Source organism: Mirounga angustirostris, unplaced genomic scaffold (assembly GCF_029215605.1).
Source record: "Mirounga angustirostris isolate CCGP_5_RB_7025 unplaced genomic scaffold, mMirAng1.0.hap1 SCAF_9, whole genome shotgun sequence".
Taxonomy (NCBI): Eukaryota; Metazoa; Chordata; class Mammalia; order Carnivora; family Phocidae; genus Mirounga; species Mirounga angustirostris.
Genome location: NW_026991717.1, coordinates 98,086,422 through 98,103,564, shown reverse-complemented (window position 1 = coordinate 98,103,564; position 17,143 = coordinate 98,086,422). Strand labels below are relative to the sequence as shown.

Genomic DNA, 17,143 nt, shown 5'->3' with positions numbered 1-17,143 from the left:
GAGGCCACCATTACCTTGATCCCCAAACCAGACAAAGACCCCATCAAAAAGGAGAATTACAGACCAATATCCCTGATGAACACGGATGCAAAAATTCTTGCCAAAATACTAGCCAATAGGATCCAACAGTACATTAAAAGGATTATTCACTATGATCAAGTGGGATTTATTCCTGGGCTGCAAGTTTGGCTCAACATCCACAAATCAATCAATGTGATACAATACATTAATAAAAGAAAGAACAAGAACCATATGATCCTCTCAATAGCTGCAGAAAAAACATTTGACAAAGTACAGCATCCTTTCTTGATTAAAATTCTTCAAAGTGTAGGGATAGAGGGTACATACCTCAATATCATAAAAACCATCTATGAAAAACCAACAGTGAATATCATTCTCAATGGGGAAAAACTGAGAGTTTTCCCCTAAGGTCAGGAACACTGCAGGGTTGTCCACTATCACCACTGCTATTCAACATAGTACTAGAAGTTCTAACTTCAGCAATCAGACAACAAAAAGAAATCAAAGGCATCCAAATCGGCAAAGAAGAAGTCAAACTCTCACTCTTTGCAGATGATATGATACTTTATGTGGAAAACCCAAAAGACTCCACCCCAAAACTGCTAGAACTCATACAGGAATTCAGTCAAGTGGCAGGATATAAAATCAATGCACAGAAATCAGTGGCATTCCTATACACCAACAACAAGACAGAAGAAAGAGAAATTAAGGAGTTGATCCCATTTACAATTGCACCCAAAGCCATAAGATACCTAGGAATATATCTAACCAAAGAGGCAAAGAATCTGTACCTAGAAAACTATAAAATACTCATGAAAGAAATTGAGGAAGACACAAAGAAATAGAAAAACGTTCCATGCTCATGGACTGGAAGAACAAATATTATGAAGATGTCAATGCTACCTAGAGCAATCTACACATTCAATGCAATCCCCATCAAAATACCATCCACTTTTTTCAAAGAAATGGAACAAATCATCCTAAAATTTGTATGGAACCAGAAAAGATCTCGAATAGCCAGAGGAATGTTGAAAAAGAAAAGCAAAGCTGGTGGCATCACAGTTCCGGACTTCAAGCTCTATTACAAAGCTGTCATCATCAAGACAGTATGGTACTGGCACAAAAACAGACACATCGATCAATGGAACAGAATAGAGAGCCCAGAAATGGACCCTCAACTCTATGGTCAACTAATCTTCGACAAAGCAGGAGAGAATGTCCAATGGAACAAAGACAGTCTCTTCAACAAATGGTGTTGGGAAAATTGGACAGCCACATGCAGAAGAATGAAACTGGACCATTTCCTTACACCACACACAAAAATAGACTCCAAATGGTTGAAAGACCTCAGTGTGAGACAGGAGTCCATCAACATCCTAAAGGAGAATACAGGCAGCAACCTCTCCGACCTCAGCCGCAGCAACTCCTTCCCAGAAACATCGCCAAAGGCAAGGGAAGCAAGGGCAAAAATAAACTATTGGGACCTCATCAAGATAAAAAGCTTTTGCACAGCAAAAGAAACAGTCACCAAAACCAAAAGACAACTGACAGAATGGGAGAAGATATTTGCAAATGACATATCAGATAAAGGGCTTTTATCCAAAATCTATAAAGAACTTCTTAAACTCAACACCCAAAGAACAAATGATCCAATCAAGAAATGGGCAGAAGACATGAACAGACATTTTTCCAAAGAAGACATCCAAATGGCCAACAGACACATGAAAAAGTGCTCAACATCGCTTGGCATCAGGGAAATCCAAATCAAAACCTCAATGAGATACCACCTCACACCAGTCAGAATGGCTAAAATTAACAAGTCAGAAAATGACAGATGTTGGCAGGGATGCGGAGAAAGGGGAACCCTCCTACACTGTTGGTGGGAATGCAAGCTGGTGCAGCCACTCTGGAAAACAGTATGGAGGTTCTTCAAAAAGTTGAAAATAGAGCTACCATATGATCCAGCAATTGCACTACTGGATGTTTACCCCAAAGGTACATATGTAGGGATCTGAAGGGGTATGTGCACCCCGATGTTTACAGCAGCAATGTCCACAATAGCCAAACTGTGGAAAGAGCCAAGATGTCTATCGACAGATGAATGGATAAAGAAGATGTGGTATATATATATACAATGGAATATTATGCAACCATAAAAAAGAATGAAATCTTGCCATTTGCGACGATGTGGCTGGAACTGGAGGGTATTATGCTGAACGAAATAAGTCAATCAGAGAAAGACAAGTATCATATGATCTCACTGATATGAGGAATTCTTAATCTCAGGAAACAAACTGAGGGTTGCTGGAGTGTTTGTTGGGGGGTGGGAGGGATGGGGTGGCTGGGTGATAGACATTGGGGAGGGTATGTGCTATGGTGAGTGCTGTGAAGTGTGCAAGACTGTTGAATCACAGATCTGTACCTCTGAAGCAAATAATACATTATATGTTTAAAAAAAAGAAGAAGAAGAAGATAGCAGGAGGGGAAGAATGAAGGGGGGAAATCGGAGGGGGAGATGAACCATGAGAGACTATGGACTCTGAAAACAAACTGAGGGTTCTAGAGGGGAGGGGGGTGGGAGGATGGGTTAGCCTGGTGATGGGTATTAAAGAGGGCACGTTCTGCATGGAGCACTGGGTGTTATATGCAAACAATGAATCATGGAACACTACCTCAAAAACTAATGATGTAATGTATGGTGATTAACATAACATAATAAAAAAAAATAGGTCATCCTCCAAAAAAAAAAAATTATGTTTCCTTTTTTGATCAAGATCTTTCCTCAAAAGCATAGCTGGTTAAGAGTAGCTTTTTGTAGTTAGAGGTTTCAATCCTGAGTGCCAGGAAAGACCTTTCCTGGTTGTCATATCCCACATCAGGGGGAAAGTGCATAGATTAGAAAGCACTAAAGCCACATTTGAGTAACAGGGAAGGGTAGGAGGGAAGCCTATCAGTCATTTCCCATTGTAGATAAGCACTGGAAATCACCTCGAAGCACTGAGCTAGCATTACTCTAGTGGGCTTATCATTTCAATTAAGATTCAACAGGCAACAGGTGTAAAGCTTACCAATGATTATACAGAATAAGATGAGAAGTAGACATTCTTCAAGGAACCATCCCAGGCTAAAGGTGTCCTTTCTAAAAGCCTTGTTACAGTTCTATGAGTTAGTCCATTTGTATTTCTCTTGGATACAGGGGAACACAGTATTTAAATAGGGAAGACTAAGGGATCTCTGGCATTATGAACAGATTGGAGTTTCTGGTGACAGATCCAATAGTCAGAAAGGTTTTCCCCTTTTGCAACATGTTGGGCCAAGAAAGAAAGGGAGGAAATAAGGTAAGAAGCAACAGTGAGAAAAATGTATATAGGCCTAGTCCAGTCATCTTGGGAAAGCTGTCCCCTTCAGCTGTCGTTTGCTTCAGTTCCTGGAAATCTTTATTTTCAGGTCATCAGTTGGTGTGTATGTCAAGTCAGGGTTTAGTGCTTTCTCTAGATGTGACACATGGATCCAAGAGCCTATTCCTTGGAGTTTGATGGCACAAGGGTGGGTTAACGGTACCTGATAGGGGCCTGTCCAGTGGGATTGAAGAGTCTTTCTGGAGAGGTCTTCCTTGATAGATGAAATCTCCAGGCTGCAAGATGTGGTGTTTAAGGTCTTTGTGTTTTGGGAACATGCTGCCGATTCTTCTACTAAAGCATGGTTATTCTCAACAGAAACTATTAGGCCTTTGCAATATTGGATTATACACAACCCCCCTTTACCAGCTGTGGATTGGAAGAAGCAGGAGCCAAGTTCATTGAGCATCCTATGATTATCTCAAAGGGTATGAGTTTATGGGTTCCAAAGAAGGTAGACCTGAGATTTGAGGGAGGTTCCACAGGTAGGGGTGATCTTTCCTAGTAGGAGTTTAGCCGCAGAACTAGCAGTAGCTATCTACAAGGTAAGACTTCAGTTTAATGAGAAAACATACAAACCATTACCAAGACATATTAATATCCATGAAATGGGGGTAGCTGAATAAAATCCACTTGCCAAATCTCAAGTAGTCCATTGGACAATTTAAAGTGTCTGGGAGCAGTGTGAACAGGTTTTCCTGAATCGTACTTCAGGCAGGGGGCAAGCAAAGTAGGCAGTTTTTGCAGGCTTGTTAATATATCCCCACCAGTATTGGTTCAGGAAGTTTATCATTTTATCAGTAGACCAATGGTTCAATGTATATACAGTAGTAATAGGAACTTTAGATAGTCTCTGGCAGAACTGGATTATTATTTGGCCCAAGCCAGAGTTGTTGTTTTTTTTTTAATTGAACCAACAGTTATTAGATTTCCAATATTGTTTTTCCTTTTGGGAGGCCAATTTGGGCATCTCTGGTCAATTTTTCTAGATTATCACTTGGGGGAACATTCCTTTGGACCATGCATAGGCTTGGTTGTTCCTTCCTTTGAAAGCATGCTCTTTGAAGAAATATCAGCGAGGTGGTTTCCTTTAGCCTCCAGACAATCATATCAGGAATGCCCAGGTACCTTGAAAATGGATAAAGCAGCTGGCAAGGACATGGCATCTAATAATTCCTGGACATAAAGGCTGGGTTCTTTTTCCCCCACTGGAAAGGAGGAAACCTCACTAAATACCATGTCATTCCAGAGTCATGAGCTACTGCAAAGGCATACCTTCTATCAGTATTAATGTTTGCAATTTTTTCCCTTGCTGAAATGCAGGCCTAAGCAAGAGTGTACAATCCAGCCTGTTGAGCCAAGGTAGCCAAGGGCAAAGTTCAGCCTTGACAACTTTGTAGGGAGTTGCAATAGAATAGCATTTACCATTTTCACCTTTTAAATAAGAACCATCAGTACATCACAAAAAGTCAGCATTATCCAAAGGAGTTTCCTATAAATCATCACAGGGGGTCAGGAGGTGATCTGCCAATCATGAAGAGTATCATCCATAGCAGTGGGAAGAAGGGTTACATGGTTAAGATTATTCCAGTGACAAAGAGTTAAATGAGGAATGGTTAGCAAGAGGATTTCATAGGAGGCGAGAGGACTGGCCAAAATGTGTTGGGTTTGATGAGAATTCAGGGGGTGCTTCTACTGCATGGGGTGATAGATTGTTAGAAGGTATCCCATGACTAGCTCTCCAGTGGCCTTGACTAACAGGGTGGTGGCAGGAATAGCCCTGAGGCAAGGGGGGTATCTTTGTGCCACAGGATCTAGCTGTTGGCTATAATACCCTATGAGTTGATGGTGGTTCCATGTTTTTGGGTGAGTACCCCAAGGGAGTTCCCTTCCCTTTCAAATACAAAAAGAAAAAATGGAAGTTGATAATTGGTATGTCCAAGGGCAGGAGAATTTATCAAGCTTTCCTTTAGAGCTTTCAAGGTTAAGTTTACCCTGATCTTCCCAAATAATAGGGTCAGGCTTGTTGTTTTTGATAAAACACATTGGGGTTGGGTCATAAGAGGGAAGTTTGGAATCCAATTTTGATAGTGGCCCATTAGCCCAAGAAAACCTTGCAACTGGCACTTGGTTTTGGGTTTAGAAAAGTTCAGGATACCATGAAACCCATTTAGACCTAAATATAGCCCTTGTTCTAAAAGCAGGTGCTCCAAATATCAAACCTGAGTTTAAGCAAACCACAATTTCTCCTTGGAGATTTTGTTGTCCCCATAAGGCTAGAAGTTTTAACAAGTGAGTGCTGTCTTCCTGCAGAGGCCTGAGAAGGGGAGCAGAGAAGTTGTCTATATATTGTCATAAAGTACAGTCTCTAGGTAACTTTATATCATCTAAATCTGCTCTTAAGGTTTGGAAAGGACTTTAAGGTTTTGAAGCATTACTGTCAGGTATAACATTTCCCTTCCCCAGTTGAGGCAAAGAGATACTGGCTGGCCTTATCCACAGGGATGCTAAATAAGGCACTACATGAATATAATCTAACAAAGTATGGGGATTTGGAACAACAGGGTGATGAAGGATGACAATATTGTTTATGGCTCAGAGATCCTGGATAAATCTCTATTGGGTTTCCTCACGGGCAAAAAGGAGTATTACAAGGACTAGTGCAGGGTGGAGAAGGCCCTTGGTCATAATATTCTATTGTGGGCTTAATGCCTTGAAGGGCTTCTTTGTTTATAGTGTATTGATTAGTTCTGGCAGAGATCTTAAGGGATATACTTGGATCTTGAGGGATATACTTGGATCTTAATTGGAGATGCACTGTGGATTCTACCAATATCAGTTGAAGATTTTGCCCATAATGAGGGTGAAAGCTGATCCAATAGGGACAAATTGCTAGTGTCCTTAAAATTAGCTCTAGTGCCATCAGAGAAGGAGCAAATAAAAGATGCTGAAGGGTCATTTGATTCACCTAGTTGGCTATTTGGTTGCTGCTATCAAATTCTAAAATTATCTCCCCCTTTTAGGAGAAAGAAATTCCAGCAAGATAGTTCTCTAAGAAATCACAGCTCAATATATGCACAAGGGTGGGGGAACTAAGGAGAAAAGAATGAGTATCTTTCAGAGGGCCTAAACAAAAGGAAAAAAAAAATGGGCTTAGAGACAGAAACCTGTTGAAGTTTGTTAGAGACCTCTGCTATTTGAATTATTTCAATACTTGGAAGCAGGAGCTGTTTAATAACAGTAGGGTTGAGCACCAAGCTTGTAGCTCCAGTGTCAATGACAGAGAAATTCATTCCCAATCTGGAGAGTTATTTATCCAAGCTGGTTATGAGGAAGGATTGGAAGAAGGCCCTGTGATTCCTTGGAGTCCTCAGATTGGGAGTTAGGAGGGCACTGAAAAGGCTGGTTAGAGAGCTAAGGGCACCTGGAGTGCTTAAGTTTGTAACAATCTTTCTTTCAACATCCTGGATTTTTGCAATAGTGGCAGAGACCGGGAGGGGTTTGGTTTTGTTTAGACGCCACCATTTATTGGAATTGAAAAATAAGGATTTAAGTGGCCTTCCTGTTAATTGAATCCTCTAGGGTACAGCAAGGTGATTTGCATTTTCACCACAAGGGAAAGATCTCAGTTCAATCTGTTAATGAACATAGAGTAGAAGGCTACCTGAGTGGACTCAACATCCATAGGAAGGCCAGAATTTTCCTTGAAAACAATTGGGAGTTGATGCTAATAGTTACGCACAGGTTCACTGCATTTTTGAGTACAAGTCTGAATCTTATTTCGATCAACAGGTTTGGGGAAAGTGCTGGGATTCCCAGGTGAAGTAGTTTAGTGATTGCTGAGCCTGATCATATAACAAGGCAGTTACATGCACAGTTTGTAAAGATTCTGAAAACAGAATCGTCCCAGTTAGCTGTTTCATCCACTGTTGGGCTTGGCCTTCACCAATGAGCATGTGAACTAGTTGGTACAAATTGAGGAACCCGGTTAGTAAGTCTGGGTGACTATATTAAGTTCTTGGCAAATTTATGAGGATTTTCAGTAATTCTAGGAAAATCTTTGATTATGGCTTATAGTATGGACTTAGTCCAGGGGACATAGGAAATTAGGTGCTTAGCATGAGAATCCTCAGAGGATTTAATTTTAAAAGGGCAGGTTCTAATGGCCTTAGAGGAGGAGGGAGCAGGGAGACATTCCAAGAAAAAGGAAAGTTTAGTGAGAGAACTGGAATGAGGAATTAGATGGTATAAAGGAGGTAGAGATAAAGACAAAAGGGATGGGAGAGGAAGGCCTCAAAACCTTCTTAAATTTCTTTTGTTTGTGTGCCTTGGTTAGTTTAGAAATGGTACTTTGTAAAGAGGGGATTTTAGAGTCCTGAATATTCTTGGAAGCCTCAAGATAACAATTGAAATAGGCATCCCATTCAGTGTGTTTTATTTTACAGTCATGGCCTTCTAACTCGGTTCTAAGAAAAGCAAGTTTGAGGAGATCAAAAATCCCCCATAATGGTCACAGGAGTTCTAAATTATGTATTGTTATGTTGGTCCAATTAGTTAAAAATGTGCATGAGAAGGAACTGTAATTTTTATTCTTTTTTATTTTTTTATTTTTAAAGATTTTATTTATTCACTTGAGACACAGAGATACAGAGAGGGAGAGAGAGAGCATGAGCAGGGAGAGAGGCAGAGGGAGGAGGAGAAGCAGGCTCCCCGCTGAGCCAGGAGCCTGATATGGGGCTCGATCCCAGGACCCTGGGATCATGACATGAGCCAAAGGCAGATACTTAACCATCTGAGCCACCCAGGCACCCCGGAACTGTAATTTTTAAATGTAAAACCAGCCAGGGTCCCAGAAGGAAGACCCCCCTGAGAAATTTTAACAGATTGGGATACCATTACTCAAAACCAGAGGTTCAGAAAGCAGAAGAGTACTCACCAGGAAGGACAATGCCTTCATAAAAAGGACAACAACAAAAAACCAGATCCTGAGTAAAGTCAGACCAAAAGTCAACCAGAAGGAGGGAGCTCGGATCTAAGAGGAGACTCACTGAACCAAAAGGAAAGAGATGACCCATGGAAGCAGAGAGAGAGAGCACAGGAGCTCATGTGAGTACCTAACACAGTTTGGGGGGTTGTTAGTCCCATAGGGGTTTATCTCATGCAGGTACCTTTGTGATTGCCATGTAATGTTGACCTTAAAAAACAGAAGAGCCAGTTATTTCACCAGCAAAATGAGCTTATTCAGGAATAACAGGAATTTCCACAAGAAAACTATGACAAATTATAGACAAGTCTAGAGAACAGAAGAGAAGGGCTTGCATTTATAGGGCCAAAGAGCTGGGAGGGGCTGTGTTGCTGCATTCTCATTGGCTGAGCTGTTGCTGGGCGAGGAGAGATTCTTCCTTCTACATGCTGTGTGGTCTGTAAAATAAGCTTCTTCCTGTTAGGGAATGTGAGGTATGCTCTTGTGGCAAGTGGTAGTGTGTGAGAGCTCCCCCTTCAGGGCTTCCAGACTCCATCTTTGATGGAGTTAAGCTACATGGTTATACAGTTATACAGTTATACAGATTAAGTTAAATTATACAGATCTATATTAAATTGCCTGGCTTATCTTCCATTTTAAATAATTGTTACACCATTTTCTTTTTTAAAGTGTTGAACTGGTGGTTGAAGACATTACCTTACAGACCTAGCTATATAGAATTTGCTATTCATTGCAAATATATGTTAACTCTAAAAAGATAAGTAGATGAGATTTTAATAAACATTTAATAAAAGGAAAGATAAAGATGAATCAATGATAAAATAAAGATGAATCAGTAAAATAGAGAACATAGAGGAAAAGGCAGAAAAGCTTAAAAAGAAATAATTTAGTGATCAATAAACAACAAAACGAGAAAGTTTAAATGATTTTTTTTTTAAAGATTTTATTTATTTGACAGAGAGAGATAAGCAAGAGAGGGAACACAAGCAGGGGGAGTGGAAGAGGGAGAAGCAGGCTTCCCGTGGAGCAGGGAGCCCGATGCGGGGCTCGATCCCAGGACCCTGGGATCATGACCTGAGCCGAAGGCAGATGCCTAACCATCTGAGCCACCCAGGTGCCCCAGTTTAAATGATTTTTAAAAATGCTTAAACCAAAAAGATAAAAGCCAAAGTGAGGTTTGTCTCAAGTATGAAAGTCACTATTTCAGTTTGGGTGTGCTAAAAGGGGGACGGGTGCTTTTCCTTATATCTCTTTGGCTCAATTCAGTCTTTGCTAATGGTAGAAAACTTACACTTGCCAATTTGCTTTGATTCACTACCTTCTGTTTTAAAACATAACCACTTTTGCCTAATGGCGCTATTCAAGTGGCATTTTCCCTCTCCCTCTTTTCCTTGCCTTCTCCGTGGGGTGGCCTGAGACTGTAGGGGCTGGCATGGTGTCTTGATACTGGGGTTGGGACACCTGGGGGTGGTCCTGCCTCTGCCCTCACTGGCCTCTGCCCTTCCATTCCTTGAGACCCAGGGGAATAGAACAAGGAAGAAAACTTTAAATAGAACAGCCTATTTCTAGGGTAAAAGACTAAGTGGGGGTTCCTGAGGGACCCAATTTATGGCACCATAGGCTCTGGCATCTGCCCTTAACCCTACCTCTTAACCTACCTCTAGACCTTGCCTCTTAAACCTACCAGGAGGACACAAACTCAGTCCCTGGCATTAGTCCATCTCCTGGAGCATGTTGCTAATCATGGAAGCTATGAAGATGACTATAACTTGTCTAGTAATATCCATTTTTAATTTTCATAAGAAAAATGATCCATTTTTAGCTAGACACATGATTATCCAGAATAAAAACTATGTTTCTCAGCCTTCTTTGTAGCTAATTGTATCCATATGACACAGAATATTTTTTACAACTAGATGCTAATGACATATTTGAAACCTATAAAAGTGAATTTCTGGTAAAAATAGAAAATACTAATATTGTCACAAAAAGATAACTTGAACAGGTTAATAATAATCACTAAAGAAATGAAAATGGCAGTCATCAGAGATCTCCCCCAATCACCCTAAAACCTCCAGGCTCAGAGAGTATTATAGTTGAATTCCACAAAGCTTTTGGGGAATAGATAATACTTGTTTAAGTTGTTTCTGAAAATAGGAGAAAAAGATACCTCAACTCCTTTTTTTTAATGAGGTTAGTTTAACCTTGTTCCCAAAATTGAATAAGGAAAGGACAAGGAAAGAAAGTTATAGGCCCATTTTCACTTATTGACAAAGACATAAAATTATAAGTCAACTATTAGTTAATTAAATCAAATGGCATATTAAAATATATTATGATCAAGTAATTTCAAGAATGCAAGGATATTCTAAAATCTGAGAAATCTCTTAATATAACTCATCCCTTCAATGGAATAAAAGAGAAAAATGACATGACTGTTTCAATAGATGTAGAAAGAACATTTGGTAAGTTAACACCTAAAATAATTAAAAAATAAACCCTAAGGAAACTAGGAGTAAATGAGAGCTACCTTAATTTCTATACACCAAAAACTAATGGTAATCAATTTTCTAAATGAAGAAAAGTTAGACACATTCCTTTTTTAGATCAAGAAACCAAAAAAGGGGAAGGGGAGAGGAAAGATGGTGGAGGAGTAGGGGACCCTATTCCAACTGGTCCCCGGAATTGAGCTGGTGACCACTCTGAGCACCCACGAAATCAGCCTGAGATGTAAGATCTGGATCTCTACAAACAGAATATCGCAGGTGGTTGGTTTCAAGGTCTGAAGCAGGGAGCCGTGATTCCGCGGGCAGATATCGGAGGATAAGCAGCAGCGGGAGGGTGCCTGGCTGTGGGGATCCTACATCGCCAGTGAGCGACAGCCTTGCAGACCGGTAGCAGCGGGGAAAGGACTTTAGGGCAGCCCCTGGGGCGGAAGCTGGAGTGGCGGGGTTGTGCCTGCGAACTGCAGCCCCTGGACGGAAACCCAGAGCAGTGGGGCCACTAGCACGTGAACTGGGAGCTGCTGGCAGTTTTAGAAGCACAAAGGGCAGAGACGTGCCCCGACCTGGAGGCAGGACCGGGGGCGCTGCGGAGGGACACACAACCCAGGGCACTGCAATTTATAGCAGCACGGACAGAAACGGAGACAGTGTGGCCTGGAGAGCTCACTGAAGAACAGACTGCGGTCTCTCTGCTCTGAGGCAGAGGGTTGGAAACGGTCTCTTCTGCTCTGACTCGCAGAAGAGATGCGGAAAGCTGCCAGGGAAAGCCGCCAGAGAACAAAAGCCCCAAAAGCGGATTCCCACTGAGCCCATCCCCCACCACAGGGGGGCCCCAGGCAACTCCGCCCAAACAGGGTTGCTTGAGTAACAGCGCGGCAGGCCCCTCCCGCAGAAGACAGGCTGGGAAAACAAGAGGCCAGCAACCCTAAGGTCCCAAGAAAACAGGTGCATCTTGCTTGGGTTCTGGTCAATAATTCCGACTCTATACATTCCCTCAAACACCCATCAACAGAATGACTAGGAGGAGGAGCCCCCAAAATAGAAAAGACTCAGAGATTATGACTTATGCTGCAGATTTACAAATGGATGCAGATATAACCAAGATGTCAGAGACGGAATTCAGGCTAGCAATTGTGAAGACAATGGCTGGAATGGAGAAATCAATTAATGGCAACAAGGAGTCTCTAAGGGCAGAAATGAAAGCTGAATTGGCAGAACTTAAAAATGCTATCAATGAGATCCAATCCAATCTAGATAATCTAACAGTTAGGGTAAGTGAGGCAGAAGAACGAATAAGCGACCTGGAAGACAATATAATAGATAAAAAGGGAAAAGAGGAGGCCAGGGAAAAACAACTCAGAATCCATGAAAATAGAATTAGAGAAATAAGTGACACCATGAAGCATTCCAGTGTCAGAATAATTGGAATCATGGAGGGAGTGGAGAGAGAGAGGACTAGAAGATGTATTTGAGCAAATCGTAGCTGAGAACTTCCCTAAGCTGGGGAATGAAACAAACATTCGCATCCTAGAGGCAGAGAGGACCCCTCCCAAGATCAAGGAAAACAGGCCAACAACCCGGCATGTAATAGTAAAACTTGCAAATCTTAGAACCAAGGAAACCATCTTAAGGGCAGTTAGGGGGAAGAGATTCCTTACGTACAGAGGAAGGAACATCAGAATAACATCAGACCTATCCACAGAGACCTGGCAAGCCAGAAAGGCCTGGGAAGACATGTTCAGGGTACTAAATGAGAAGAACATGCAGCCAAGAATACTTTATCTGGCAAGGCTGTCATTTAGAATGGATGGAGAGATGCAGAGCTTCCATGACCGGCAGAAACTGAAAGAAAATGTGACCACTAAGCCAGCCCTCCAAGAAATATTAAGGGGGGTTCTATAAAAGGAGAAAGACCCCAAGAGTGATATACAACAGAAATTTACAGGGACAATCTATAAAAACAACATCAGCGGGGAGGGGGATTGATTAGCCCAGTGATGGGTATTAAGGAGGGCATGTACTGCATGGAGCGCTTGGTGTTATACGAAAACAATGGATTGTGGATCACCACATCAAAAACTAATGATGTATTGTATGGTGACTAACATAACATAATAAAATTTAAAAGAAAAAAGGGGGAAGGATGATTAAGAGAATCCAGAAGAATTGACTGACATGTTATTGAAATTAATAGTGGAATTCATCTATTATGCGGCCATCAAAAGGAATGAGATCTTGCCATTTGCAACGACGTGGATGGAACTGGAGGGTATTATGTTGAGTGAAATAAGTCAAAAAGAGAAAGACATGTATCATATGATCTCACTGATATGAGGAATTCTTAATCGCAGGAATCAAACTGAGGGTTGTCGGAGTGGGGGGTGGGGTGGGAGGGATGGGGTGACTGGGTGATAGACACTGGGGAGGGTATGTGCTCTGGTAAGCGCTGTGAATTGTGCAAGACTGTTGAATCTCAGATCTGTACCTCTGAAACAAATAATGCAATATATGTTGAGAAAAAAAAAAGAAGAAGAGGAAGGTAGCGGGAGGAGAAGAATGAAGCGGGGGAAATCGGAGGGGGAGACGAACCATGAGAGACGATGGACTCTGAAAAACAAACTGAGGGTTCTAGAGGGGAGGGGGGTGGGAGGATGGGTTAGCCTGGTGGTGGGTATTGAGGAGGGCACATTCTGCATGGAGCACTGGGTGTTATGCACAAACAATGAATCATGGAACACTTCATCTAAAACTAATGATGTAATGTATGGGGATTAACATAAGAATAAAAAATTAAAAAAAAAAATAGTGGAATTCATCAAGGGTATTTGATAAAAGATTCTTAGACAAAAATCAGTTACATTCCTTTATACCAGTAAGTTAGGTCTATGTATTTTTTTCCTTTTATTTTTAATTGAAGTACAGTTGACATGTAATATTAGTTTCAGATGTACAACAGTGATTTAACAATTATATACATTACAAAATGCTCACCACAATAAATATAGTTACACTCTGTTACCAAAGTTATTATAGTATTATTGAGTATATTCCCTATACTGTACTTTTCATCCTTGTGACTTGTTTATTTTTTATTATTTTTTTAAGATTTTATTTGACAGAGAGAGAGGGAGCACAGGTAGGCAGAGTGGTAGGCAGAGGGAAAGGGAGAAGCAGGCTCCCCACTGAGCAGAGAGCCCAATGCTGGGCTCAATCCAAGGACCCTAGGATCATGACCTGAGCCAAAGGCAGATGCTTAACTTACTGAGCCACCCAGGCACTTGTTTATTTTATTAATGTAAATTTTTAAAATAAAAATTATTTTTAAGGGCAATAAGAAACAAAGTGCCAAGGAACAAATATAATTGAACATGTACAAGATCTTTGAAGTATTTTGACATTTTATCAAAAGATATTAAAGAAGACCTAAATAGATGGAAATATTTATATCTTTTGTGAATAGGTACTCAACATAAAAGGTTGATTTTGCCAAATTATTCCATAATATTAATATAAATCTTGGATTGATAAGTGTTGATACAATTAAAAATTCCATTTTTGTGGAACTTAATAAGCTGACTCAAAATTTTATATAAAAGAGCAAAGGGCCGGGTGCCTGGGTGGCTCAGTTGGTCAAGCGACTGCCTTCGGCTCAGGTCATGATCCTGGAGTCCCGGGATCGAGTCCCACATCGGGCTCCCTGCTCGGCGGGGAGTCCGCTTCTCCCTCTAACCCTACCCCCTCTGCGTGCTCTCTCTCACTCTCTCTCTCAAATAAATAAATAAAATCTTTAAAAAAAAAAAAAGAGCAAAGGGCCAAGAAGAGTCAAGAGATATTTTAAAGATGAACAAGCAGGGAGACATGCCTTATCAGATATCAATATTTATAATGAAGTTAAGTAATTAAAACAGTGTGACATAAATGCAGAAATAAACACATGGAATAATGAGACAGCTTAGAGAGTCCAGGAACAGGCCTATGAACTTAAGAAAACTTTCTAAATAAAAGAGATGGTGAGTCAGCTCTTCCACCTAGATCCATAAGCCTGGGCCTTTCTTACAATCTTGCTCTTTTTTTTTTCCGTCTACTCTTAACTCACCAACATGAGTGTAGATCCAGCTCTGCCCCTATGCCCGCCTGGCCCCGAAGCACCCAGTTCTAGGGACTCTTCTCCAATGCCTGAGATTTACGGGCCTGAAGAAAATTATGCATCCCTGCAAATGTCATCTGCTGAGACACGCCATGCTGAGACTGTCTTTCCTCTTCCTTCGTCCATGGATCTGCTTGTTCAGGACAGCCCCGACTCCTCCATGAGTCCCAAGGTAAAACCACCACCCACTTCTGGAGAGGAGAGAACAGTGAGGAAGGAAGATACGTCCCAGGGCAAGAAACAGAAGATCAGGACTGTGTTCTCTCAGACCCAACTCTATGTCCTCAATGATCAATTTCAGAGACAGAAATACCTCAGTCTCCAGCAGATGCAAGAACTTTCCAACATTCTGAACAACAACCTTAGCTATAAGCAGGTGAAGACCTGGTTCCAGAACCAGAGAATGAAATGTAAGAAGTGGCAGAAAAACCACTGGCCAAAGGAGAGCAAGAGTGTGAGTCAGGTGACAGGAAGCTTTTAAGTTTCTGCTTTCTTTTCACTGACTTCTTAGTTTTGTTCATTGCTAAACCATATATCTCTGCCTCAATATTCTGTTTCCCGTTATTCTTACTGTGTCCATTGAAGGGGTATGATTGGAGTCAAAGAGGTTTCAGTAGCGTTGGCTCTATGGACAACATGATAAAAGGTGTTTCTCACTATGGATAACTAGATACAATACTAATGTGGATATCTTTAGGCTCTAGAATCTAACCTCAAGAATAGGAAGTGAAGATACAAAGACGTGTGATGAAGGATAATTTGTATTTTCTGAGATTGTGAGGCTTTTCTTGTTAATAACCTCTAACGGTGAAGGGTTAAGCCTTAATGTGCTTCATTGATTTCCTCTGTCTCTTGTGATGTTTTACTAGAACTGTTAATCTGTTCATTATTCTAGTATTTGTAGAAAGATGTTTTGTATTTTAATGTGTCATGATAATAGTACCAGCTTGGCTGATTGGTTTATAGGTTTAAGTACAAATAAATAAAATACACACTTCAAAAAAAAAAAAAAGATGGTGATACAGATCAGCAGATGGACTGTGTGGGAAATGGTCCTGGGGAAAATTGTGAACCATATAAGGGAAAGATAACTAGAGCACCACATCTCACCATACACAAATATGACTCCAGCTAATTTAGACCTGGATGTCCAAAGCAAAATTTTAACTCTTTTGGAGAAAAATTTAAGAGAATTATTTTATGTCAGGGTGTAAAAATATATTTTTTTTTAGGTAGGACAAAATAAGTTTAACTGTAAGTAAAAGATTGGAAAATTTGACTAGATTTAAAAAAAGGAAAAAGAATCTGTATTACAGAAGATCCCATGGAGGAAATGATAAGCCACAGGCTGGGAGAAGGTATTTACAGTGCGGGTTATAGACAAAGGATTGGTATTTAATATGTAAAGGATTCCTAAAAAGACAAAAATAACAGATAACACAGTATAGAAATGGTAAAGTGTATAGACAGGCAATTCATAGAAAACTTTAAAAGGAGTTTAACCTTAAGAGGAATCAAGGAAATGCAAATGAAAACCACAGTGAAGTTCTATTTCACACCTATCATATTAATAAAAATTTTAAAGTTTCACTTCTCTGGGAGGTGGGAACAATATTGGTTAACACTGCTGGGGTGGGGCTGGGGAGTATAAATTACAATCATCACTTAGAGCAATTTGGCAAAATGTAGCAAAGTTGAGAATGCTTATTCCCTATAATGCTGCAATTTCACTTCAAGGTGTATACCCTAGAAACTTGTGCAGGTGCACAAAGGCATATACAGGATGTTCACTGCAGCATTATTTATAATGATAAATAACTGGAAATCTCATTGATGCCTATGAACAGAAGAACAGATAAGTAAATGATGTGTCTTCATACTCATTTATTGGTCATGTGATCTAGAGCTTAACCCTCTGTATCTTTGTTTCTGTACCTAATGATGAGGGTCACAATAGTACCTATCTCAGTAGAAAAGATTTTTTTTTTTAAAGATTTTATTTATTTATTTGAGAGAGAATGAGAGAGAGCACATGAGAGGGGGGGAGGATCAGAGGGAGAAGCAGACTCCCTGCCGAGCAGGGAGCCCG

The 17,143-nt window shown here is 40.7% G+C and overlaps 1 protein-coding gene across 1 annotated transcript; it reads left to right on the top strand.

Annotated features, from left to right (window-relative positions):
- Window positions 1-14,981: 14,981 nt before the first annotated feature.
- On the top strand, window positions 14,982-16,617 carry LOC123862438 (homeobox protein NANOG-like). The gene has a single exon (XM_045901980.2). It carries the CDS (start codon window positions 15,008-15,010, stop codon window positions 15,533-15,535), a length of 528 nt encoding a protein of 175 aa, XP_045757936.1. The 5' UTR covers window positions 14,982-15,007; the 3' UTR covers window positions 15,536-16,617.
- Window positions 16,618-17,143: the final 526 nt, after the last annotated feature.

What these genes read in the sequence shown, in the direction of transcription:
- LOC123862438 (XM_045901980.2), top strand. Translation starts at nt 15,008, where the DNA reads ATGAGTGTAGATCCAGCTCTGCCCCTATGCCCGCCTGGCCCCGAAGCA.